Source organism: Hemicordylus capensis, chromosome 6 (genome assembly GCF_027244095.1).
Source record: "Hemicordylus capensis ecotype Gifberg chromosome 6, rHemCap1.1.pri, whole genome shotgun sequence".
Taxonomy (NCBI): Eukaryota; Metazoa; Chordata; class Lepidosauria; order Squamata; family Cordylidae; genus Hemicordylus; species Hemicordylus capensis.
In genome coordinates, this window is record NC_069662.1 from 168,394,089 (window position 1) to 168,419,860 (window position 25,772).

At 53.8% G+C, this 25,772-nt stretch overlaps 1 protein-coding gene across 19 annotated transcripts in view; it reads right to left on the reverse strand.

Annotated features, from left to right (window-relative positions):
- The window catches only part of MAP4 (microtubule associated protein 4), a 242,992-nt gene that overhangs the window by 62,239 nt on the left and 154,981 nt on the right, over positions 1 to 25,772 (reverse strand). For 18 of the 19 annotated variants that reach the window (XM_053263541.1, XM_053263530.1, XM_053263538.1 and 15 more), the window contains 4 exons: positions 24,644 to 24,727; positions 22,225 to 22,899; positions 21,014 to 21,172; positions 15,835 to 20,010 (listed from right to left, as the gene is read on the reverse strand). In XM_053263541.1, the coding sequence (XP_053119516.1) occupies positions 15,835 to 20,010; positions 21,014 to 21,172; positions 22,225 to 22,899; positions 24,644 to 24,727 (5,094 nt within the window). The remainder of the gene's footprint in view (positions 1 to 15,834; positions 20,011 to 21,013; positions 21,173 to 22,224; positions 22,900 to 24,643; positions 24,728 to 25,772) is intronic. The other variant, XM_053263546.1, reaches the window with a different exon arrangement.

Consider the following 25,772-nt stretch of genomic DNA (forward strand, 5'->3'; position numbering starts at 1 on the left):
CCGTCACGTGGTCGGTCTGCTTGCTGGGAAGATGGAGCACTGGGCACATGGCTGGCCTGGACGCCCTCACTCCCAGCTCTGCCCCCTTCCATCTCGGCCGCGCCGAGGCGACTGGCTTCCGCAGCGACATGGCTCTTCTCCCTCTTGGCCGCCGCTGCCGCCGCCGCCTCCTCCTCCCTGCCCCCTTTGTTGTGGCCGCCCATCTCGGGGATTTGCTCCAGTGTGCTGTGGTAGAGCCCCGGGCTGGCCGGCTCTCTCTTGACAACCCTGACGCTGCCGCCGCCGCTGCCGCCGTCCCACTCGTCTCTCTTCTTGGCAGATGGCTCCTCCATGGGGAGGGGGGGAGGCGGCTTCACCAGCAGGCTGGGCAGCTCAGCATTGTTCTGTGCGGCTCCCGGGCTGCGGGCAGATGTTTGCTCTTCCGAGACCGTGGCTGCCCTTTTCATTGGTGCGCTCGGCTTTCGGGTCATGGGGCCTGAGCCTTGGGAGAGGCTGACGCCAGGCGAGGCCAGGCTGGGAAAGGGGTCCTCCCGAGCCAGAGGTTCGGGGTACTTGTCCGCCAGGTTCAGGGCTTGCGGGACGGACAAGTGGGAGCACTCCGACATGGCCCGCCTCATTGCCTTCCTCTGGTGGGCCCCCCTGTGGAGGGAGCCGCCGTCCTCGGCCGAGCCCGGCTTCTCGTCCGCCTCTCCCAAAAGTCGCTCCTCTTCCATCTCGTGGGTGTTGTTGAAACAGCCGCTCCGGAAGTCATCCTGGGCCAGCTCGACGGTGGTGGTTGGGGGCCCCAGCTTGGGTGCCGGAGGGGGAGATGCAAAGGCGCTTTGCACATAGCTGTCGTTGACCACGCCAATCACACTGTAGCTGGGAGCCCCCTCTTTCTTGCCAGCCGCCTCGGGGCACCCTCGCCCACTGGGCAAGACGGGGCTGAAATGGGGATTCCACACGCTGATTTCGGGCTCGTTGGCGTATCTGCCCGGATCGCTCCTGGGAGGAGGCAGGCTGGGCAGCTCCTGCTGAAATCTGGCCGCCTCTGCCACCCCAGCCGTCTTACCTGCTGCCTTCTCCTGGTCAGTGATGGCTTCGCTGTGCCCCTGCCGGGCGGGCAACCTCATGGCCTCTGCTTGCCCCGAATGGAAGCCTGCAATTTTGAGGTTCCCCAAACTCCCTTCCGCGGAAGGGAATGTCTCCGAAATCAGAGACCAGCTCTCAAGGTGACCTGGGGCTGCCTGGTATTTCTTGCCGGGAGTCTCAATGTCTCTCGCATCTTTCTCCAGCTTCCCCTCGAAAAAGCACAGCTTGTCTTCATCGGTGAAGCCGGCGCTCTTCGCCACCAGCCCGTCCTTGAGCTGCCCCCCAGAGTTCACATTCAGCCCAATCTCGTTCAGCTTGCCCTCCGTCCTCTGCCATTCAAACTCGGGCTTGCCAAAGTCCTTTTGTGCCTCCATGCAGTGGAAGGCTTCGGAAAAGGCGTCGGTGCCCTTGCCTTTGCACAGCTGGCTGTATTCAGAGAGGGGGGCCGGTGGCTGGTTGGAGAGAGACATCTCTGCCTGCTTCTCGCTTTCCGCTTCTCCGAGCGGCTGTAACGCCACCCAGAAAGCAAGCTGGGCTCGCAGGCAGCCTGATGCAGTGACGACACACCGTGCCCCTCTGCTCGTGTCAAAAATGCTTCTCCTCCCCACCCCAATTGCCATCGCTTACCCACACACAGCATTTGCAACAGACCCTGAAACACAATTACATGCCATCGAGCGCCGGGTCCCTTCCAGAGCATACAATGGGCATTATGTTTGCAGAAGTACTGTGGAGGTGCCTAGTAATCTGCGCTGCCGTTGTCACAGTAAGCAGAGCAACCAAGGCGGCAGCTGGTCGGCTCCACTGTTCAGGCTCCGAGTGCTGCTGGAGGTGGCAAACACCAGGTCAGTTCTCCATCGAGGCCCCAGCTTTCCTTCCGTTCGGCAGCAAAGAAGAGGAACGTTGCAGAGAACTGCTGACAAAAGTAGGATGCCATTTGCAGAAACAGGTGCCCCCTCCCAGCTGCAGGAACATTTGGTGTCTTAAGACGGACAATAAATCAATGGGAATGACAAACTGTGAAAAAGGAGGGTCTGCTTCCTGAACCAGAAGGAAGCCGTGCCAGTCAAGGGGTGTCGGCACTCAAAAATGGCCGCTATCAAGAGAGAAGTGTAGGATGCTCAGCTCTCGCACACAGAACCTGTGGTTAAAACCGATACGTTGCCCTTTCCTAACAGCCAAATATCTCCCACCCCTCAAAATAAGCTAATCAAGCCCAGTCTGCAATGAAACCTTCTCCTGTTGATTTCAGTGGGGCTTACACACACTCACCACTGGATAGATTCTGCCCCCAGTGTCCTGTGGCACCTCAAAGAGCGCCCACTTGACCACGGCCTGCCCTTCCATGGGCTTCCGTTGTCCGAGGCTGGTATGTATGACAGCACATCATGGGTTTGGATGCAAATGGACCTCGGCTGAGAGGGGTGGAGGCAGAGCCACCAATTGTCCATCCTCCTCCAGCCTGCAGCCCACGTCCCCCACCCATGCCAGGCGTGCTTCTGTGCAACATAGGAGGCTGCCATATACTGAGTCAGACCCTTGGTCCATCCAGCTCAGTACTGCCGACCCTGACTGGCAGCAGCTTTTCCAAGGTTGCAGGCAGGAGTCTCTCTCAGCCCCACCTGGAGGTTCTGCCAGGGATTGAACTTGGAACCTTCTGCATGCCAAGCAGATGCTCTGCCACTGACCTTTGGCCCCACCCCTTAGAGGGGAATGTCTTCCAGTGCTCACATGGAGTCTCCCATCCAGAGGCCAACCAAGGCGGACCCTGCTTAGCCAAGAGGACAATTCATGCTTGCTGCTACAAGACCAGCTCTCCTCCCCAATCCCTTCTATCACTGTGGATTGAAGCCACCATCTTTACTGCTGCAAGAGACCAACACAACTCCAGGAATATATCCTCCCTCAAGCCAACCTACTTTTTGTGCTTTTCGCAGATTCAGATCACTTCATGTTACACCACTAACCCTCACAGCAACCCTCACACACTAGCTATTAATACCAATGTCAGGAGAACACCACGTGAAGTCCTTTTTTAAAATACAAGGAAAAGCAGAGGAATATGCTCCAGCAGAGCCTGCTGTGAGAGTGTGACATCCGCGCGGACTCTCTTTCCAGCAGGGAGAGGGCCTGCCCCCTGTTCTCGGGGTGCTGCAGTATACCCGGACAAAGCAAGACCAGGCTCTGAACCAGGAGAGAAGCCCCTGCAAAAAAGGCTCAGCATCACAGTCATAGCTGGGAGGGAGGGAGGGAGGGAGGGCTGCCTTTATAGGATGGCACAGCAATGACAACTCCTCCTCAATTTGCTAGGTGTATTTTTAGATTCAGAGTTTCAACACGCCCCCTGAATATCTCTCTCTCTCTCTCTCTCTCTCTCTCACACACACACACACACACACACACCGATCCACACATTTGCCACTTTGCATTTAAGTACTGGGTGGAGACAATGTCAGAACTGTGAATAAGCAGTGTAAACCTACCTTATCCCTCTTTCATAACATTCCCCAGTTATCGCCCACCCAGTTCTGCTGATCACAAAAGTGTGTACTCATATATTCAGTTTCATACTAGGCATAAAGATGTGGCTAAAGCCTGGTTGTCACCTACAAGCTGTTCTCTGCCATTGGCTGAGCTGCTGTGATGTCACAGAATGCCCACAAACATTTCAACAGCTAAGGGGAATGGAACAGTAAAAGATCAGAGCAATCAAAGTGAAAAAGGGTGGAGGGGGAGGAGAACTTCACATATTCTAGAGACAAATGGGTTGTGGAGGGCTATCAAAAGGTGGGGAGGGCAAAGAACCAATAGAGCAGGGAGCCAGAAAAGGTTCAAAACTAAGGTGGGGCTGAAAGAAGGCAGAGACAGAACAGGAAACAGGCCCAGAAGCAGAGAGCTGAGTGGAGATAGCAAAGGCCTGACCGAGAGGAGGTAGAGAAACAGTTATGGAAAGGCTGGGATAGAGGGGAAGAGAGACTCACACCAGTCTAGTTACAGGAAGGGCTGAGAGAACTTTGAACTGTTTGGGGTCCAGGGGGGCCCCAGGAGAGCAGAGAGATGGGGAGTGGGGAAGACAGTCTGACCTTTGCCATGATTTGGGCAAAGTTTTTAACAGAGTTTTTAATCTGTAATTTAAATTGTTTTAAGTGTGTTAATGTTTTAATTGATGTGCTTTTAGATTGTGAACCACCCAGAGACTTACATATGAGACAGTATACAAATCTGCTAAATAAAAAGCTGCAAGTCTAACATTCCGCTAACCCTGATACTTATAGAGCTGACCTCCCCCTCCGCCCACACCATGATGGCCCAACAGCTTCCCGAACTCCTGCCCCGGAACCTCAGCAAAGACCCACTTCAATATCCACCTTACAGATTTTGCTTCCAGTACCGACGATGCAATCTTCTCTCTCGCACAAAGCAGACCAATGGAAACACACAATGTCTTTTAAAAAACCCTCAGCCTGGACCAATGGTTCCTAACTTAGGGGCCACCAGATGTTGATTAACCACCACTCCAGAAGCTACCATTTCTTGTGGCTGGAGATGCTGGGAGTTGTAGTTCAGCAACATCTGGAGGTCCGCAGGTTGTCAACCCCTGAGCTAGACCAACCGAGTTTCCTAAGTAGCTAGAGTCTCTTAGTTGATTGTTTTCCTCTTTTCTATCACAACCTATTCTAAGCTGGACTTGCATATCTCAGATCTCTTCGCAGTCAATGGTTGCCTAATGATTTAATTATCAGGGTGGAAAGGACTGGGGGTTGAGGGTGGACAGGAGGCAGCTGAACTTCCTAACCATCAAAGTCTGGGTGGCTATTTCCAGAGAGCAGAACCGGAGATAAAGGAAGTGAAGCCAGTGGGTGGGAGGCCGACTGAACATCCAATATTTTGTAACCAGCTGGGCGATGGAAAAGGAAACCATGTGCTACTGGAAAAGTTCTGGCCCACCAGCAGAAAGAGAGGTTTTCTGTTTTCTGCAAAAAGGTTAGCTGCTCCATCTAGTAACAGAATTGCCCTTGATGAATGGAGAGTTAAAAATACAGCCTATTAGTGAAGCTACAAAATTTAACACACAATCAAATTCACACGCGTACAAAATTCTATATGGATCCTTTCCAGCAATTTTTGGATGAAAAGGGAGACGTTGGATCACTCTTGAGCTGCATCGGGAGGTCTGCCCAGGATGGCTCTTTCCCTTGCTGCCAAGCTCCTTTTGGTGAGAAGTTTGTTATAGTATCAGCTTCCTATATTGACTTTTTAAAAACACAGAGGAAGGTTTTTCAGAGGGGGATCATCTTTCACTCTAGAGCAGCCATCAGCAGCTTTGCCCTACCTAGAACTCACTTCAGATCTTTAGCCTGCCCAGTCAAAGAGTCTCTGGGTGGGTTAAAATATCACACAAACAGAATAAAAGGGGTGGGTGGGTTCTTTCCCCAGTTGCAAGTGTGGCAATTTGTTAAGGATCTAGGCAAGAGCAAAATCAAGCACCCACCATGATGCCCCAAAGGAACTCTTAATGCCACTTCAATGGCTGGCATTTAATGCCTGGGGTGATGCTGGCATCTATGAGGAGAGATTTCACATGTGGGTTTATTGTCTAGCTGTTGCATTTTTAGGATTTTAATTGTATGCCTCCGTTTGGAAGTTCTTGATTTAATCTAAATTAAGTCAGTTTCTCCCCCTCTGGACCAAACATCACAACTCTTAAAAGCAACTGTACCACATGGTTGGTTTCTGAGAGGTTGGTGGTGGTGGGGTTCTCACGCCTGCCTGAATATCACAGCCTTTAACTTGGAAGCCTGTCCTACAGTCTTGAATGTGTTTGATTTGCATGGAGGGAAATGCGCTCCCCACGTGCACAGAGGCACTCTACCATCCCTTCACATGTCCCAGGGCCAAGCCCCATGGAGCTCGAGCTTCAAAAAGCTAGGATCCCATCCCCAATACTCAACGTCCAATCCATTCATGCTAAGCCAGGATGCAAAGCATAGGGGATCTTTGTAAAATAAACAAATTCTGCCCTTGTTTGTGGTGGGAGTGGGAGAAGAGAGAGAATTGCCATTTATTTTTATTTATTTAACACATTTTAATATTTAGATTTAATAGCCAGCATGAGCAAGATTAAATCACCCGAGGAGAACGTGTCCCCACTCATCCTTGGGGCTTTGACAGACACATACACACACACCATTTGAATTTTCACTTTGGAAATCTGTTTGCAAAAATAGCCTCTGTTTTGATCCTGGTGGGGGGAAACTCTAATGCCAGAAGCAGCATCGGGGAATTTGCACTACACGGAGGCCGCTTTTGTACCCCAAAGGGGAAATATGAACTGAAGGATTCCCTTTCGGTCTGCATATTCAACAGGTAGTTCTTCTTAGGGGCTATGAATGCCCAGCTTGAAGGTTGAGGGACTGGGGGTGGGTGCGAATTAGCCTCTTCTACCCTGGGGAGGAGAGGAGCAATTCGCCAACACCCCTTCCAGCAGCCACTACTCTGCATAATTATATACCGCTATTCAAAGCGACCCACATAGAAGAAATAAAGATGGCTTTTTGTCCCCAAAGGACTCACAATCTTAAAAGGATCATAAGGTAGGTACCAGCAACAGCCACTGGAGGGATGCTGGGCTGGGGCTGGATAGGGCCAGGTGCTCCCCCCGCCCCCGCAAAATATAAAGGAATCGCCACTTTAAAAGGTGCCTCTTTGCTCAGCTAGCTATTTCCCCCTTAGGATGCCCCATAAACTACACTACAGCAGGATGAAGCATCGTTCCAAGGGGCATTCTGGGGGAAACGTTAGCAAGCTGCTTGATACCAAGTCAAACCATTTGGTCCCTCTAGCTCAGTACTGTCTAGACCAGGGGTGGGCAAACCTGGCCCTCCAGCTGTTGAACTACAATGCCCATCACCCCCAGCAATATACTGTAGCTGGGGATGATGGGAGCTGTAGTCCAACAACATTTGGGGGACCCACCTTTGAGAACCCCTGCTTTCGTGTTTTTTAAAATCCTGAAGCAACTTCTCTGGAGCTGTTTGGCTGTGTCCTCCCAAGAAGCACGGCACCCATGATGGTGGGGGTCCACACCCCCCAGGACCACCACGAAGCGAATGGCTGCATCAGCACGCGGAGGCTTGAGTCCCAGGCTCTCAGCAACCCCCTCCCGCAGCAGCCTGGTGTTTCTATTTTTGCCTTGCTCCTCAAGCTAGTACTTATCCTGTTCAATGCCATTATTAAAAAAGAACAAGAAAAAAGAAAATGCGGTGGGGGGGGGAGCATCTCCAACCCAACTGTTTCAGCAGTGGTCCCCACTGCACCGGTTTCCAAGGCAACACCACCTTCCAGGATGATGAAGTGCTCCCTGCCAGACCCTCCACCGGCATCATGCAATTGCTAATTAAGTGTCATCGCCAACCCAAGTCAACGAGCAGGTTGACTGAGGAGACGTGCCAGGGAGAACGGCAAACTCATGCAAGCTGTGAGAGGAAGAGGGTGTGGAGCTCTGCCTCACACACCCGTTGGAAAAAAAACACAGTCCAGGTGACTAGGAAGCTAGCCCTGTTTCGGGGAGCTCTGAGCAAGCCATTAGGGACCAAGGGCTTGTTAGCAATGCTCCATTTCCCCCAGAAACTGGATGAACCAGAGAAGGCAGTGACTAATCCTTGAAAGAATTCGCAGGGAAACAGAACTGCATATCTGTGGTGCGTGTTTCTGGGAGCTCTTAAAGCATCGGGCCGCCAAGCCATCTCAGGGGCAAAGAACTGGGGAGCTCAGCAGACATTGCTCCATTCCTCACAGAGCCACGTGCTTGGATGAGCAAGAGACCTCAAGCTAATTAGAAACAACAAAAGCCAAGAGGTGCCAAAGTCCCAGGTTGTTTGAAAGCAGCACCCTGCCATCGAGAGCCTCCAGCAGTGTGAAAACTGTCAAGTTAGACGCACGAGCAGCTGACAGAAATGGATGCCATCCTCTGAAGCCTAGGAGGAAGCAAAGCTTCCAAACACTGGCCCCAGTACGGAGACCTTGCAGGTTGATGTTGCTGGACCGGTTCCTGCCAACACCCACCTGAGGGAGGGCTCTGCTGAAATAAGCGCTTTGCTCTCTGACCCCGGCTCAGAGAATCAGCAAGGTGCATGATGGGCTGCGCCTGTGCAGAGGGGGCCTGCAGTGAAGAGCCAGTGTGTCGAAGATGGAGGGAGTGGGTGGCACCGTGGACTGTACTGCTCCAGTCTGAAAGCCTGGTGGTCCGCTCTTTAATGCTCTCCCACCTGGAAGGAGCTGCTGGCACTGAGTAAACTAGCGCATCACGGGGAGGGCTCTGCTCAGCATTCCCCTAACCTGCTCATTTAGCTCCTAGGGGGGCTGTTTAAGTGGGCAGATGTTCAATACGAGAACGGTCTCCCCATCTCCAGAGCTCAAGCAGTCCAGCCAGAGTTCATCCAGCTCATTCCATTGGCTCTAAGGCTCTGCTCAGCCACCAGGTTGACAAGCTGCTGCAGGATAACTAAGCTGCCTCCCAAAAGGTCGGCCACCACAAGCATATGTCCATCTGTTTAAAAAAAAAAAAAAAAATCTAGCTTGGCATCAGAAGGTCAAATTCACTCCAACCTCACCGCGCAGTGGTCCAAAACACGAGAACTCTGGGCCTAGCAAAGGCAGCCGAGGGCAGAAGAGGCCACAGCATGGGAACCACCAAACCACCAAAGGAGAGGAGAGCTGGTCTGGTGGCAGCAAGCATGACTTGCCCCCTTAGCTAAGCAGGCTCTGCCCTGGTTGCAAATGAAAGGGAGACTAGAAGTGAGAGCACTGGAAGAGATTCCCCTTCTTAGGGGATGGAGTCACTCTGGGAAGAGCAGAAGGTTCCAAGTTCCCTCCCTGGCAGCATCTCCAAGATAGGGCTGAGAGAGACTCCTGCCTGCAACCTTGGAGAAGCCGCTGCCAATCTGGGTAGACAACCCTGAGCTAGATGGACCAAGGGTCTGACTCATTATATGGCAGTTTCCTATGTTCCTAAAGCCAAGAGGCTGCACACAGAGTCTGGTGCCTGTGAGCAAAGTGCCTCTGCCTCGCCGACTGCCTTTGGCCCAAGCCGAGTCTTCTAGCTGCTGTAATCAGAGCTCTGTTAGCACACAACTGGAAGCAATCCTGCCCCATGGAAGGAGGCACTGGGCACACACAGCCCCCAAGATGCCTGCTGTCATGCGAGCCAGATCCCCATTCTCAGCATTTCCGCACCTCAAACACTCAGTAACAAAGCCACCTTTGAAAGCAAGCGTAACAGGAACAGATGACAGTACTACGTTTTAATGGGAGGTGATAATTCTAAAGCATTTTTAAACAGGGCTGCACGCCAAGGTAGCCCACGTTCTCTGCCAAAAAAGGGAAAAGAAGCTGTATTCTGTGAACACTAGAAACTGAGAAAAGTTGCATTTTTCACGGATTTGTTTCCAGGGAGGCAGCCTCTGCCAGAGAAAAAGCCACCAGGAGTCTTGGAGCACCGTGAGAGAGACAGAGCACAGCCCAGCTGAAGCTGAGTACTTTGAGGTCCCAGTGATTTTCAGCAGGAGACTTCAGCACATGCAGAAGTATCTCCCATTGAAGCCGGGACTTTGGGACTTCAAAGTGTTTAACTTTGGCTGAATTGCACCCTGCAGGAGTGAGACTGGCATGAACTTCCGTGGCTAAAGCCCCCTTTGTCAAATGCACCTATCACAGGGGTGGCAAACTTGGCTCTGCAGCTGGCTGGGGATGATGGGAATTGGCTGGGGGTGATGGGAATTGACCTACTGTATCTCCTCCAGTCATGACAGATGAACATCTGTCAGGCAATGCAACCTGTCTGCAAAGGAGCAAGAAAATCTGACTGGTGCCCACTCAGGTCTCTGCCTATTCAACAAGCACTGCCCATGCATTTTCAAGCCAACCTTTGCTAGATCCAAGATGTTCTAAGTTTAAGCACTTTAAAAATCTCTTTCTAGGCTGCTCAGACATGGAGCTCCAGCAGTATCCTTGAAAAGGGCTGATCAAGTCCTGCTTAAGCATCAACAAGATTGCAGATGCTTTTTTTAGGCTCCAAAAAACAAAACAAACAAACAAAACCCAGCTGGGGTGCAGCTCTTGGTATCAAGAAAAGATTATAGCAGCGCTGAATATCCCAGGGATGATTCTAAAGCTTTCTGCACATTTACACACTCACACACAAACAGGCTCTGTACCAGAGGACTGGAAAGTAGCCAATATAACTCCAGTTTTCAAAAAGGGATCCAGGGGGGGAATCCGGGAAACTACAGGCCGGTCAGCTTAATTTCTGTACCGGGGAAACTGATGGAAAGCATACTTAACGACAAAATTGTTAAACACACAGAAGAACAGGCCTTGGTGAACCAGCATGGCTTCTGCAAGGGAACGTTTTGCCTCATTAACCTGTTGGGGTTCTTTGAGAGTGTCAAACGGCATGTGGATAAACGCGATCCGGTTGATATCGTATACTTGGACTTCTGAAAAGCTTTTGACAAAGTTCCCCACCAGAGGCTCCTGAGTAAACTTATCAGTCATGAGATAAGGGGACAAGTTCATGAGTGGATTGGTAATTGGTTGGAGGACAGGAAACAGAGGGTTGGGATAAATGGGGTCCCCCAGAGATCTGTACTGGAACCAGCACTCTAACTTGTTCATAAATGATCTAGAAGTTGGGGTACACAGTGGAGAAGCCAAATTCAATGTAAGCAAGTGCAAAGTGATGCATATTGGGGCAAAACCCCCAACTTCACATATACACTGATGGGATCTGAGAGTCAGTGACTGAAAAGGAGAGAGATCTTGGGGAAGTGATGGACAGTTCATGGAAAGTGTTGACTCAATGTGTGCAAGCTGTGGGAAAAGGCCAATCCCATGCTAGGGATCATTAGGAAGGGGATCAAAATAAAAATGCTAATATTCTAATGCCCTTATACAAATCTATGGTGCGCCCACACTTGGGAGTATTGTGTACAGTTCTGGTCATTTTATCTTAAAAAGACATTGTAGAACTGGAAAAGGTGCAGAAGAGGGCAACCAAGATGATCAGGGGCCAGGAGCATCTTCCTTATGAGGCAAGGCTACAGCATCTGGGGGTTTTTAGTTTGGAAAAGAGGCGACTACAGGGAGACATGATAGTGGTATATAAAGTTATGCATTGAGCAGAGAGAGTGGACAGAGAGAAAATTCTCTCTCTCTCTCTCACAACATTAGAACCAGGGGTCGTCCCATGAAACTGATGGCCGGGAAATTTAGGACAGACAAAAGGAAATACTTTTCCACATCATGCGTAATTCATCTTTGGAATTCTCTGCCATGGAATGTGGTGGTGGCTACTAGCTTGGATGTCTTTAAAAGGGACTTGGACAAATTCATGGAGAACAGGTCTATTAATGGCTACTAGTTGGGGGGTTTATAGGCCACCTCCAGCCTCAGGGCCAAGATGCCTTTTAAATGCCAGTTGCAGGGGAGCAAGGGCAAGAGAGAGGGCATGCCCTCGTCCATCTCTTGCCTGTGGGCTCCCAGGGGCATCTGGTGGGCCACAGTGTTAAACAGGATGCTCAACTAGATAGGCCTTGGGCCTGATCCATCAGGGCTCCTTCTTATGTTCTTACCCACCTCAGAAAGTCAACTTAGTGGAAGGCGAGGTTTGCAACTTTCTTGTGCTTGGTTGACAAGGAAGATGCTGTCATGTCTGCTGGCTGACTCCTGATGCACTTGCTCCTGGTGGGCACTTCCCTGCAGCATCAGGTGCTTGCTAGGGCCAAAGATAGGATGACGGGATAGAAAAGCCGGCGGGCTGACCCAGCTGGAGAGCACCTACGACGCTGGTTAGAATAAGCAGCACCTGCAGCAGGGACCAAAGTAGCCCCTGCCTGGCCTGTTTCTCTCACGTTTAAGGATTAGTTGTGTTTCTTCGTGTGTGAATGAAGGAGGAGAAGCAAAGCAGCAACTGACAAGTACACAGACAAAACAGATCCCTGGCAGCCCGTCCGACTGCCCCACCCTTTATCAACATGCACATTATGCTACTTGGCCCACACGTTGTGCAGTCAACACTCCCGGGTGCCTCTGGGCACACCAAAGGCCCTCGACTCTCTCTCAAGCCCTTCCATCAACCCCACACTGAGAACAGCTGCCTCCCCATTGCAGCAAGGGTTGGGTGGGCTCAACATGCTGGTGCCTTCCTTCCCTCCCAGTGAGCCGCCAGCTTGCTTTCAGTGCAGTGGGGCCCGCAGGGGAGGTGGGGCGGAGGGAGAGGACACTTCCTCTGGTCATTAAAACCAGGCCCAGGCATGAGATTCGGAGCGCTCGGGTGAGCAGATGCAGCCCACGTACCCAGCCTGCTCACAAAGACAGGATCCGGCAAAGCAAGTGGGAGTCCGGGGAGGAACTGTGCCCTTTGCAGTCCTGATTTCCTACATGGCTCCTACGCCCAGGGCCAGCTTCCCCGAGCTGCAGCAGCCTCCCCGGTTTCCTCAATACATCTCTATGCAGCAGATTACAAGGAAAACAAAAAATGGAAAGTCCTTCAATTTTTGTTCAAGGCAAATTACCGGCCTTTAAAGCATCTTCCATTTTGCACCATCATGCAGGAAAACACACACACACACACACACACACACACACACACACACACACACACACACACACACCCTTCCAGAGGCACAAGTCCATGCAGAGAATACTTCTACCAAAATAGAACTACTTTGGGAGTTATGCAACACTCATTAAAGATACAAAACCTCTCAGAAGACAGAGCAAAACATTAAGGCCAGCATGGCTCAATCTTTTATTAAGGGATTTCTTCCATGCAATGTTGTGAGATTCCGTTAACAGCATCACCCCATCTTGTCTGGCTGCCTTAGGAAAACAGCATTTTCTAGAGAAAGGCTTTTTTGGCCCCACCTCATTAATTCAGAATTCGTTGGAAAGAGAGCGTGCTTTTGACAGAGATCTGAAGCTATTCAAAACCTCAACAGTTTTTTTTCTCAGTAAAACCACAGACATATTACGTTTGAAGGGGTGCAGCTTGGGGTAGATGAGACCTTCTGTATGAAAATCATGCCAGGTTCAATTCCCAACATTTCCAGTTTAAAAGAAGATTTCAGAAAAGAGGGTTCTGAGGAGCTGGTCTGAGGCCTTGGGAAAACTAATATAAGAACAGCCCTGCTTGATCAGGCCCAAGGCCTATCTAGTCCGGTATCCTGTTTCCCACAGTGGCCCACCAGATGCCACCAGCAGGAGATGAAGGTATGTCCTCTCTCCTGCTGTTGCTCCCCTGTAACGGGTATTTAGAGGCATCCTGGCTCTGAGTCTGGAGAAAGCCCACAGTCATCAAGACTAGTAGCCACTGATAGCCCTGTCCTCCATGAATTTATCTAAGCCCCTTTTAAAGCCATCCAAGCTGGTGGCCATCACCACATCTTGTGGCAGAGAATTCCACAGATTAATTATGCACTGTGTGAAAAAGCACTTCCTTTTGTCAGTCCTAAATTTCCTGGCAATCAGTTTCATGGGATGACCCCTAGTTCTAGAGTAGTGAGGGGAAGAAAAATGTCCCTCCATACCTTGTATAATTTTACAGACCTCTATCATGTCTCCCCCTTTTTCTAAACTAAAAAGCCCCAGATGTTGTAGTCTTGCCTTGTAAGGAAAGGTGCCCTGGAGCAGATGATGTGGGCCCAGAACAGGAGTTCACAATCTTGAGTCCCCAGATACTGGACTACAGCTCCCATCATCCCCAGCCACAATGGCAAGGCCAGACGCAGAAGAACAAGAAACTGTAACCAGACATATCCAGCACTTGGGGTTGGCGCCAACATCTCCCACTGACAGATGAGGGATGCAAAAGGCATGAGCAGCTGAAGCAAATGGATGCCATCTTCCGAGTCTTAGGAGGAAGGCAAGGCCATTGTGGTTGGGGTGATGGTAGTCCACCATCATCATCTGGGAACCCAAGGTTGGAAATCCCTAGCCTCGAGAGACCAAGAGTTGTCTGAATCCCTTGGGACTCTGAATTCAAAGGCGGCCCTTTCGTTCAGCATTGACCGGGTGGGTCATCTGCAAAGTGAGTAAGTGGAGCACAAGAGGGACCTCAAATCTCTTGTGCCACCACTTAGAAAAGCTCTACTCACTAGCAAATAATACTTTTGCCCAAGCCCTCTGGAATATTTCTGGACACCCAACTGGCAAGGCTCACGCAACGCTCTGTTGTATCAGCAGTTTCAAGGGTAGGCAACTTCCAGGCTCTCCTGGTATCTCCAGTTTGGCTCCTTGCAGCACCCCTGGGGCCCCCACCCATGCTAGGCCCAGCCTCAGCGATCACAGCCAAACGGTGGGGCTTCTATAGAGACACTGCTCCAGGAAAAGAGCATGGAGGCAGAAGGGGAGCAGTGACAAACGGAATCTGCCGGTTGAGCAGAATGTCCCAGGAGGAGTGAAGCCAGCTGCACTCCTTGAATCCAGACATGTTCATGTTCTGTCCAAAGAAACTGGCTTGCAAGGAAGATACTGCTGCCCGATGGAGAGTCCCTTTTGCCTCCTGGGAGCAAGAGGATCAGAGTTCTCCTCTCCTCTTTCTACCTGCCTGCTGACGAGGAACAGCATGAATGAGATATCTAAGCACATTCAGGGGTGCACATCCCCTGTGTCCCTGGCAATGCAAACTGTCTCCCCACCCCACCCCCCCGCGCGAGATACCACCTAGGCCACTTGGGGCCAAGACACGAGTTACTCAGCCCTAGCTGGAGGCCTCTGAAACAGGTCCCATTAGGGGACCATTAAGGTCTGTACTAAGGTCTTGACACCCAGGTCAACAGTCATGAACACAGGGAGCTGCTTTATACTGAAGCAGGCTAGGACTCTCTCTTGCTCAATGTTGCTACCTTGAAAGAAGCTCTCCCAGCTCTTCCCAGACCTGCCCCTCAAGGTCCCCTTTAAACTGGAGATGCTGCCAGGGATTGAACCTGGGAGTGTTGCTCTGTCACTGAGCTAGGGACCGCCCCCCCCCCCCGCACAAATTACAGGTCATAAGGAACAAGCAACTTGGCTTTGTTTATTTCACTGACGGCCCACATTTCTTCCATGCAACCCAAGGCAGCATATACAGGCTCCCGGGGGGGGGGGGAGGGTCTTCTGTCCAACTACTGGCCACAGGCCGGGTCCACTGCTGCCATAACATTCTTCCGGAACATGGCCTGGGACACATGAATGGCCCAGCACCAAGGACACACACAAGGAATACCCAGTCATCCTATTAAACAGACTGCTGTTGGGTTTTTTTTAATCTATATGGTGGGACGCTCTTCAGTATTGTTTGGAAAATTTACAGCAATCAAGGCTGGGGAGGCTGGAGGACTGAATGCAGCAAGAGCTGAACCTCGGGCCCCACGGAAGGGGCTGTCTCCAAGCAACGGGGTGTCAAGAAGCGATTCTGCTAAAAGGTTACCCGTTTTCAACATTAGTGAGTAGAAGTACAAAATACAGAAGCATGAAGAAGCACATAAACATAAGCCTTGGAGCTCCGTTTACATGGTCAGTTCTTCAAAACCCTGGCCGTTAGCACCGTGAAACAGGCAAGCAGAACCCAACAGGCTCCTAGAAACAGCCAAGACACAGTCATGCCAGGCACAGATGTGCGTCGGGCGCAGGATTAACGGTTAGGTGCTCATGCCAAGGCGCCAGGGATCACACACAAGCTGTCGTATGCATTACTGCCGGGAGGCCCAGGTGGCCAACACACACCTCTGTCTTGCCTTGGTAGGGTCGGGCCGTCCGGCTTGGCTGGCCGCCTCCGGCCCGGCTCTGGAGGAGGAAGAGGAGGAGGAGGAGGGAGCCCTCGTGACTTGGTGGGTCTCATGTAGCCCTTGATCTGCTCGGGAGCTCTGGCTCTCCCCTCTCTCTTGGCCGCCCTTGCTCCTTGGTCGACACACTCCGCAGCTGCCTGCCGAACCAGCTCGACACGTCCGCCGCCTTCAGTCCCGACACGCAGCGTGTCCGGCACTCCGGGCAGCGTCTTGGACAGGCTTGCCGCCGCCACCTCCTCCTCCTCGCCGGCTGCCTGCACTGGTGGGCCGAGCTTGGGCTCATCCGCACCACCCTGTCCCGGATGCTCACAGGGGGGGTCTTCAGCTGCACTGGCAGAAGCCACTTCCTGCGTGTGGGCATCCTCCGGGGCCTTATCTGCCCCAGCCTGACTTCCTAAACTCTCCAGACATTCGGAGATCTCCCGCCGAGCCTCTTTTCCGCTTCCAGCCACCCCTGCCTGCTCCGCACTGCCAACCAGCACTGTTGTTGGAGCCTGGAGTGCTGCCTCCCCCGCCTTGTTCTCCCCAAGGGTAGGACATTCGGCAGCAGGGAGGCTGCTTTCTCGGCCAGAGTCACTTCCGCCTTCCCCATCAGCTGGCACCGAAGCCAACACCTTCTGCTCCTCCGCCACTGCCAATTCTAAGGAGCCAGGCCCAGAGCCCTGGGTTTTGTCCAGGAGGTGCGCTCCTCCATCCTCTGCTAGAACAGGACTCAGCAGCTGATCTTTCCGTGCTTTGCCGTTCTTTCCAGCCAGGCTTTCCGAGGGGGGCCGTTTGCTTTTCTTCCTCTTCTCTCTGGTTTCATCGCCTGCTTTCACCAAAAGTGAAGCCTCTATCATGGCCTCTCTGCCTTCTAGCTTGGCTAAGTTCTCCTGCAGCTCATGCTGTCCCCTCCGGTCACTCTTACTGGCGTCTTGCAGCATCTCCGGAGGCAGGTGCTCCTTACTTAGCTCTCCTGCAAACTTGCCCACGTGTTCCAGAAAGGGGCACCCAATCCCTTGACTTTGGGGAAAGGCTTCGCCTGGGCCACCAGCACCAGACGAAGCAAAGGGGCCAAATAAACTCATAGTGTTTTCTTCCCAGAACAGTGGATGCCCTGGAGGAAGGCTTCTGATATTTCTGTTCTCATCTACCAGCCCCATTTCTCCTACCGTGTACTCCAACCCGGCCCCCTTGGGACGCTGCCCTGGGCTTGCATCTGCCTTGGCCTGCTCAAGAACAACACCTGCCCTTTTGCTTTTCCCATCACTGCCCTTCTTGGCAGGCTTTGTGTGGGGTTCCTGCCTATGTGCCAGATCTGAGCCTCCATCACCTCTCGCCTCCTTGCTGCTGCTGCTGCTGCTAGCGGAAGAGTGCTCTTTGGGCTTCTCCTCCATCTCAGCCCCAAGAAGCGCGTCTGCTTCCGTCTTGGCCCCCCAAAGAAAGGGATGCTCCTCACTAGACCTGCTCTTCCTATTCCTCCCCTCCTCAGCTCCTCTAGCCATTGTATCTCCAAGCGGCACAGCTGCAACTGGGCCTACAGCTTTTGCATCCTTCAAGAGAGGGTCTAGTCCTTTTCCTTGGCCTTTATTTGGAGAGAGGGAATCCTCCATTTTACCCGCCTTCTCAAGGACAACTGCTGGCCCAGCTATCCCTGGCTTTGCCTGCAACACACTACCAACTTGAGGGCTTTGCTCTTTGGTGTCCGGCTTCTTCTGCTCTTCTGCAGCCAGTTCTGCAGGGGGAGCACGCAAAGGGAGCATGGGCAGTGCGCATGTTCTATCCTCCACAAGATGCTCCCGGCGGGCGTCTTCCCCTTCCTCAGTGGAAGGCATCTCTTTGGTTTGAGCCAGCACCTCCGGCTTTGCTGTGCTCGTTTTCCGATCAGAAGCGGGTAGCTGGTCACTGCCACCAATTTTCGTAGCTGAGCTTGAGTCCACATTTCCCTTCCCTTCCACCAGCTTTCCGCCAGCAGGAAGCTGTGCCTGGCTCCTGTCTAGTTGCTCCAGCAAGGGGGTACCACCAGGCACTGGGCCGTTGTCGGCAGACCCCATCTCTTCAGTGGCATCGGCCTTCCTGGGGGGCTTGTTTGCAGCCATGGTTTCAGGGAGGAATGGCTGCTCTGAAGGACTTTTCCCAGATTTCTTGCTCCTCCCGTCACTGGTCCTCTTTTTCGGTTTGCTGGTTTGCAAGGGCAAGCTGGGGTCTGTGGCGGTGGGGTCCTCTAAAGTGGTGAAACTAGGCCCCCTGCCTTGATCAGACAGGCCAGCTCCCTTTCTGGGGGCCGCTCTCTTGTGAGCAGCGGGACCCTCCGTCCCCTTGACTGGCGCATCCAAGATAAAAGGGTATGCTGAGGAAGGGAAGTCAACCCATTCGCTCTTACTGGTGGAAACCTCCTTTGGCTTCTCCATCAGGGACGCTGTAGCAAGAGCCTGCAGCTTTGCTGTATCTGCTGCCACTTCCAGCAGCTGGCTGGCAGCTAAGAAGTCACCCTCCTCTTGAGTTTGCTCAACCTTGCCCACTTGGGTGGGAAGACGGCCTGGATGCTCTTCTGCTTCCAGGAAAAATGGCGCCCCAAAGGAGCTCCTCTCCGCAGCCGCTTTCCTGCTCTTCCCATTGCTGCTCCCTTTCTTTGATTTCTCTCCTGCCCCTGCAGAGCCAAGAGTAGTTTGACTCTCCATCACGCCAGAGGAGCTCACCTCGGTGCCTTTGGCAGCAAAGCCACTTCCGCCCGGAGCCTCGCTCAAATCGCTCCGGTCCTCGGAGGCAAAGAGCTGCGGTGGCAGCCGCTCCGAGGAATTCTTCGCTCTCTTGCTTTTCCCGTCGCTGCCCCTCTTTTTGGGCTGGTCGCTCCCCACCCTGGGAGCGGCCCCAGCTGGCTCTTTGGAAGAACCGGAAGCAGCTCCCTTCCTGGCCTCAGGGAAGCGCCCTTTCGGACTGTCGAGTCTCTCCGCGGCATCTGCCTCCAAGAAAAAGGGAGCTTCTGCTGGACCAAGAGCAAACTTTCCCGGTTTTGCTGGACCACTCCCCTTTGCGTCTCCTGATGGGAGCTCTGTAGAGCAACTTGGCCCCAGGGCATCGGGGCCCCTGTCCTCTTTTTGAGCCGAGCACCTCTTTGCTTGACTTGCCTCAACAGCCCTTACTTCCTCGCCAGGCCTTTCACACTCCCCACCACTCTCTGGTTGCTTGGGCTTCTCTTCCACCAAGGCCCCATTCGCAGTGGGGCCCTCCGGCACCACTTTCTCAGCGGGAACGGCAGGCTTTGTAGGAGCAACCTCACCCTCCTTGCCCAGAGCCGGCTTGGCCTCCAAAGAAGACACATCAAAGCCCACATGCTTGGGAGGCTGGCCCTCCGGTTTCCCACCGGCCCCCCAAAGGCTCGTTTCTGCAGGGCTGGCCTGTGCCGGTGGCCAAGTGGGGCTTCCTTGCTTCTTCTGCTCAACGCAGTGCTTCGGCTGCGCCTCTGATGGCTCCTTCCTTCTGCTTTTAGACTGCAATTTCAAGCTGTCCTTACTGATTGCTTCCACTTGGCCAAGTTCTCCCGCTTTTGCATCCAAGGCAAGTTTAAAAGGGTTTTCAGCCGGCAAGGTCAACTCTCCTTTTGCAGTGCTCTGAGCATCTGGGAGTTGCCACTCTATTCCAAGCTTAGACGTATCTTTCGAAAGGACTTCCATGGAGGGGCTTCTGGCCTCCTTGGCACTCTCTTGGGACTCAGCAAGGGGGACCTCTGACTTCTGGGGTCCGGCAGCACACGGGGGAGTCTTCAGCCTTTCAGGGTTCTCCTCCCCGGTCTCCACACCCCTCGGCTGCTGGCTCCTCTTTTGCTTGGGTTTCTTCTTCCTCTTCTTAAAGGCAGCTGAAGCCTCCAGATCCCAGCTCTCTTGCAAGGTATCCCTTTGGGCCTCCACGGCTGCCTTCCGATGAGGGGCCTTGCTCCGTGGAGACGTCCCAGCAGCATAGCCACACTCTGCTCTGGAAAAGGGGTCTTCTCCTTGGCTGTGGCTTTTCTGGGCTGGGAGACCTGCCAGAAGGGACTCTGGGGCGTCTGCCACAGGAACATGGGGAGGCTTGGCTCTGCCAGACCTGCGGTGGTCACTGGCTTGGTTAGTTTGCCTGACTTGAGCAGGAGGGAGACCTGGAACACAGGAAGGGTGCTCAAGGACCGGAGCCACTTGCTCGCCAAGAGCATCGTGAGCAAGTCTCCCAAGAGCTGCAGCCCAGACTAGCAGCCAACCCACCCACCCACCCTCGGGGTGAGGGTACTAATCCATGGTTATTTCATACTCCATTTCTTATGGCCACTGCCAAATAGCACACGTCATGAACAAAGCGTCTTCTGGAGAGTTATCATTTCTGCATTACTAGGCAGTAAGTAACTGTGCCTCTGCTGAGAGAGCCCAACAGCTTTTCTAAGAGGAACTTCCGGATCCATTTTGCCTCTCCTCTAAGGCAGGCCAGGCGCACAGGAAAAGCCCACCCGGAGAAGAGCATCTCCCCTACAGGAAACAAGTGCACTGGGAAGGTTCAAACATGACACAGCACGGGCACCTCTACAGGGGGAAGCCAAGCTGGGCAGATGGTAGCAGACGGCAGCTTCTCTACAGGAAGGAAAAAACAGTTTGCGGCATTGCTAGGCTCTAATACTGGGCATAGCGAGGGTTCCGTTCACCCTGGAGGCTGCAAAAGCACCTTTGCCCAGTTAGGTTCCTAACCAGCCCCTAGTCTGGCAATGGGTATATTGTACTGCTTGAGGAGGAAATGAGGGATATGGCATGTCTGCCACACAACCTCCGGCTGGTGTCACTATGGGGTTTGTTACACAATCTCTTGTCTTACTGCCAGTATCAGAAATTAAACCAATGACTCTCAGAATCAGGGGAGCCGGAAACATCACAGACTAGAAAAAGAAAGAGAAGGGAAAGGGTGCCAGTAGAACTAACGTTAGCAACCTTATGGGAGATGCCTCTGTTGTGGTGAGGAGAGGGAGCGGAGAGAAAGAAGGGACAGAAAGCAGAGGAGACCATGCCTTGCTCCGCAGTAGGATTTGCAGGTTCACAGGAGGTGGGGGGGTGTCTCTGCAGATAGAAGACAAGGACGGAGCTCGGCGGCTGACCCGCACCCCCCGCCAAAAAACCTACCTGCAGGTTCCTGAGGGGTCTTTTCTTGGGGCAGCTCCACAGGCTGAATAGGTGCTCCCTTGGGCTGGCCCACTTCAGCAAGAGGAGAGGCTGGTTTTTCGGGCAAGAGCTCTTGGGAGTCTGCTTTGGGCCCCGCCAAGGGTAGAGATTCCTTGGACTCTGGCAGAAACAAAAGCACAGAAGGACACGGTATCCATGAGGCATTTGGGCCCGGCTTGTTCCCCGAGCCAAATACACCCCCCGCGAGGTGCAGGGAGAGCTCGGACCCAGCTGTCGGAGGCTGCAGGCCAACAGGAGCCGAGTCTGCTTGCAAGCTGCACCATGAGCCCAACTGCCCGCTGCTAGGAGGTCCTGCTACAGTCGCTTCCCACCATTGGCGTGGGGTCACTTCCCTCCCTCCTTCCCCCCTCCCTCCCCCCAGGGCACCCAGCCGGCAAACCAAGTGCTCGCCAGCTGGGAGTGCAAGGCACATCCCGCTTCGGCTGGGGGGCTTCTTTCCCTGCCTGACCCCCAGCAAGGCAGAGAAAGAAGCTCCTCGCAATGCTGGCTGGGGAGGATCAGGAGAGGGTCCAAAGAGACCCTCTTGTGGGTACTGGTGATGCCCCCCCCGCATTGGGGGGGGCAGGGGGCGTGGCCAGGACCAGGGAGGGAGGCATTCCCCCCCCCCACGGAGCCTCCACAGCCAGCGATTCAGCCAACCACTGACAGTGGAGACTCCGCAGCAGGCCCGAAGGCCCGCCTCTCTGCTACTGGCCACGCCCCTTGCACCTGACACGGACGCAGGGGGTGTGGCTTGGGTGCCCAGACACGAACCACCAGCCGCAGGCGAGCTCCCTAGGCGCCCCCCTGGCTCCCCACTGAAGCCATTCTTAGGGGCCCTCACCACACACACTCAAGCAAAGCCTGACAAGGCAAGCCAAGCAGCGTAGCATCCTGCCTTGCCAGCCACCTCCACATTGGGGTGGGTAGGTGGGTCCCGTCTCCTTTGTCGCCCCCCCCATCCCTCCCCTCGCCCACCCATTGACCCTGCTTGTCCTTGGGACGTCTGTCTTCGCTAGGCGGGCTGCCCATCCCCAAATGCAAGAGGCGAGTCCTGCCTCTTGTGCCGGGAAGGGCGGGCCTCCAATTTGCTGCTGGAGGAAGGGCAGGATGCAGCTCCTTTTCGGAAGAGGAGAAACCAACCCCCTCCCATTTCTCACAGCTCCCCTTACCGACAGGCTCTGGAAAACGCTCCACAGGTTGGGCTGCCGGGGGCTGCGGGTGCTCCTCCAGGCGGTCAGCAGGTGTGCTGGGTGGCGGCTTCTTCTCGCCCGCCTTCTCCAAGACAGGCAGCTGCTCCACAGGTGGGCCAGGGGAGGAGGGGGGCTGTGTCTCTCCCCCACTTGCCGGGGGCAGCCCAGGAGGGGCCTTGCTTGCTTCTGCCTTCTCTGCAGGCTGCAGCGGGGAAGCCTTCCCTGCTTCTGCTTTTGGGACGGGGGGAGGCGGCGCGGCCACCTCCTGGCTGGCGGAGGGTTGGCTCTCCTCCCCCTTCTCGGGGCGCTGGGCGGGAGAAGCCTCGGGCGGCCCTACTTCCTGGCCGAGGGCTCGACTCTCCTCCTCCTTCTCCGTGTGCAAGGTGGGGGCCTGCTTGCTCCCTGCGGCTGGCTGGCTGGGAGATGTGGCTGCCGCCTCCTCGGCATCCCGACTGGGAGAAGCCGGGCTCTCCACCACCTTCTGACCTGCTGCTGCGCTGCGTGGCTGGGTGCTGCCTTCCTCCTCCTTGCGCTGGCCGGGCGGGGGCCTGCTTCCCTCCTGCTCCTCAGACCCCGGAGAAGGGCCAGCTCCGGGGGACGCGGGTTCCGTGGCCTGTGCCGGCTGGTCTTTTGTCGCAGCCGCTTCTGGAGAGGCTGCTCCAAGGATGGAAAAACAAAGTTGCTTTCTGTCACTAGCCGCCACCATCGGCTTGCTTCCAACTCCTCTACCCCCAGCTCCAGCGGCTTCTAGGGCGGTGGGGGGGGGCCAGACCGGGCCCTCCAGCTGTGGGAGGTCAGCAACAGCTGGAGGGCCGCCTGCCCACCCCAATCTAGGATGAGCCTGATGCCACCCCCCCACCCCTTGCCATGCTGCTGCTTGGCCACCACGCCCCCCGGGCACCTGGCCCGCAAGAGGAGCCAGGGCTCGGGACAGAGGACGGCCACTGCCTGCCTGTGGAGCCTCCACAGCCAGCGATTCAGCCAACCACAGACTGTGGAGACTCTGCAGCAGGCCTGAGGGCCCGCCTCTCTGCTACTGGCCACGCCCCTTGCACCTGACACGGACGCAGGGGGTGTGGCTTGGGCGCCCAGGCACGACCCACCAGCCGCAGGTGAGCTCCCTAGGCGGCCCCCTGGCTCCCCACTGCCCGGCACTGCGAGCTTCCCAGAGGCATCCCGCTGGAAACAGGACACTCGGCCAGGGGCACCACTGGCCAGACCCCGCGAGCCAGTCTCTGCCCCCCCCCCACACGGAGCGGCTGGGCGGGAGGCGGAGCTTGCTCGAGTCTGCTCAGGCCCCCCCCCGCCCCAAAACAGAGAGCGAGGGGTGGAGAGTCCGGGGGGGGTGCGGCCCTCAGGACTGCTCACTCAGCAAAGAGGCGCCTCTTCCAGTGGCCATGCTCTCAACCAGCCCCAGCACAACATCCCTCCAGGGGCTGCGGCTCATCTCCCCCTTCGGTTTCTTCTGGGGCTCTGAACCCTTTGGCCGACGCGGGGGGGCGGGAACCCTCCCGTTCTACTTATTTTTCTGTGTTTCGAGGACTTCTGTCGAAGTAGGAGGGGAGAACCCGTGGTTGAAGTTGTAGTCGAAGTAGTAGGAAGTAGTAGTAGAAGAAGAAGTAGTAGTAATAGTAGTAGTAGTAGTAGTAACAGAAGTAGTGATGGTAATGATAGCAGTAGTAGTGGAAGTAGAAGAAGCAGAAGTCTGAGCAGACCCTAAAGACTGCACCCTTTCCCCGAGCAGAGGCAAGCCCCAGGACCACTTCCAGGCACCGGGGAGCCAAGTTCACCGATTGCTTTTGCCCCCCAAAGGGAACTGTGGGCGCTGCGACAGGCAGCTCTGCTTTTTACCTGGACCTCAGGCACACGCCGGGGTGTGTGTGTGAGGGAGGAGGCGTCTGCCGCTCGGATGCCCTTGGCCGGATCCCTGGCATTTGCAGGAGATCTGGCAGCAGCCGCATCATTCTGAGCGCAGGTGCTCTGTAGCCACACCCACTGGAGGACAAGGCAGGCGATGACCTGCGGAGAGCCGCTGAGGGCCCCACCCTGTCCCTTTGCAGAGGGAGGGGGCCGCAACTCAGTGGCTGAGCCTTTGCTTTGCGCACAGGAAGTTCCAGGTCCAATCCCGGGGAAGCAGCATCTCCAGGTAGGGCTAGGAAGGACTCTTGCCTGAAACTTTGGAGCCGCTGCCAGTCAGAGCGGACAGTGCTGAGACAGAGGGACCAAGGGTCTGACTCAGTAGGAGGCAGCTCCCTACGTTCCAGGTTCTCACATGCGCGTGTCCATGTAACGACCTCAACAGCGGGATCTACAGGAGCTGCCTGTGCAGACCTCAGCCTGATCTCACTTTCGCACGGGATCACTGCAAAAAGCCCATGGAGTCCCGATACAGACTCACCTGCTACAACTTCTTTAGGCGGATGAGACTTGTGGTCCAGCGAAGGCTCAAAACCCATCAGCTCTTCCATTGCAAGGGCAGGAACTGCAGAGACAACCACAGACAAGACTCAGAGGATTCCTCCATCCCCCACAGCTGTCATTTAATTTCAAGGAACACACACACACACACACCCCGACAAATTATGTGTTTAATGTTGCATCTACTTTGAATCTTCATTTCTTATTTTAAAAGTATTTGTAACAGCAGGCAGCAGTTAAAAAGCAAAGAGAAAAACTGTTCACTGAACCATCGACATTTAGAGAAACCATCCTTATGACAAAACATTATAACTCATTAAATAGCAAGTAAACCGCCCTGAGCCATTTTTGGAAGGGCAGTATATAAATCAAATAAGTAAGTAAGTAAGTAAGTTTATTGTTCCATAATAACTGTCAACTGTTTTGTTATTGCTAATTAGCATTAAATGCCGAAGTTGTCAAAGATTAAAGTATCTTGTGATGTTGTTCTAAATTTAATGCTTTATGGAGCCAGCGTGGTGTAGTGGTTAGAGTGCTGGACTAGGACCGGGGAGACCCGAGTTCAAATCCCCATCCAGCCATGAGACTTGCTGGGTGACTCTGGGCCAGTCACGTCTCTCTCCGCCTAGCCTACTTCACAGGGTTGTTGTGAAAGAGAAACTCAAGTATGTAGTACACCGCTCTGGGCTCCTTGGAGGAAGAGCGGGATATAAATGTAACAACAACAACAACAACAACTCGTCTCATCATGAGAACTCATCATGAAAACTCATCTCATCATGAAAGACCCAGCAAAAGGTGCAGTTCCAAGTAATTATAGACCGATAACCTATCTACCAACCATGTTCAAATTATTAACTGGAATAATAGCAGATGAAGTCATGCAACACTTCTTAACTAACAAACAGCTTCCAGTTGAACAGAAAGGAAATTGCCCGAACACCAGAGGCACAAAAGACCAGCTGCTGATTGACAAAATGATTTAGAAAACTGCAAGAGAAGAAAAACAAATCTAAGTGTTGCATGGATTGACTACAAGAAAGCCTTCGATTCATTGCCTCACACATGGATACTAAAATGTTTAGAAACAACTGGTGTCAGCAAAAACA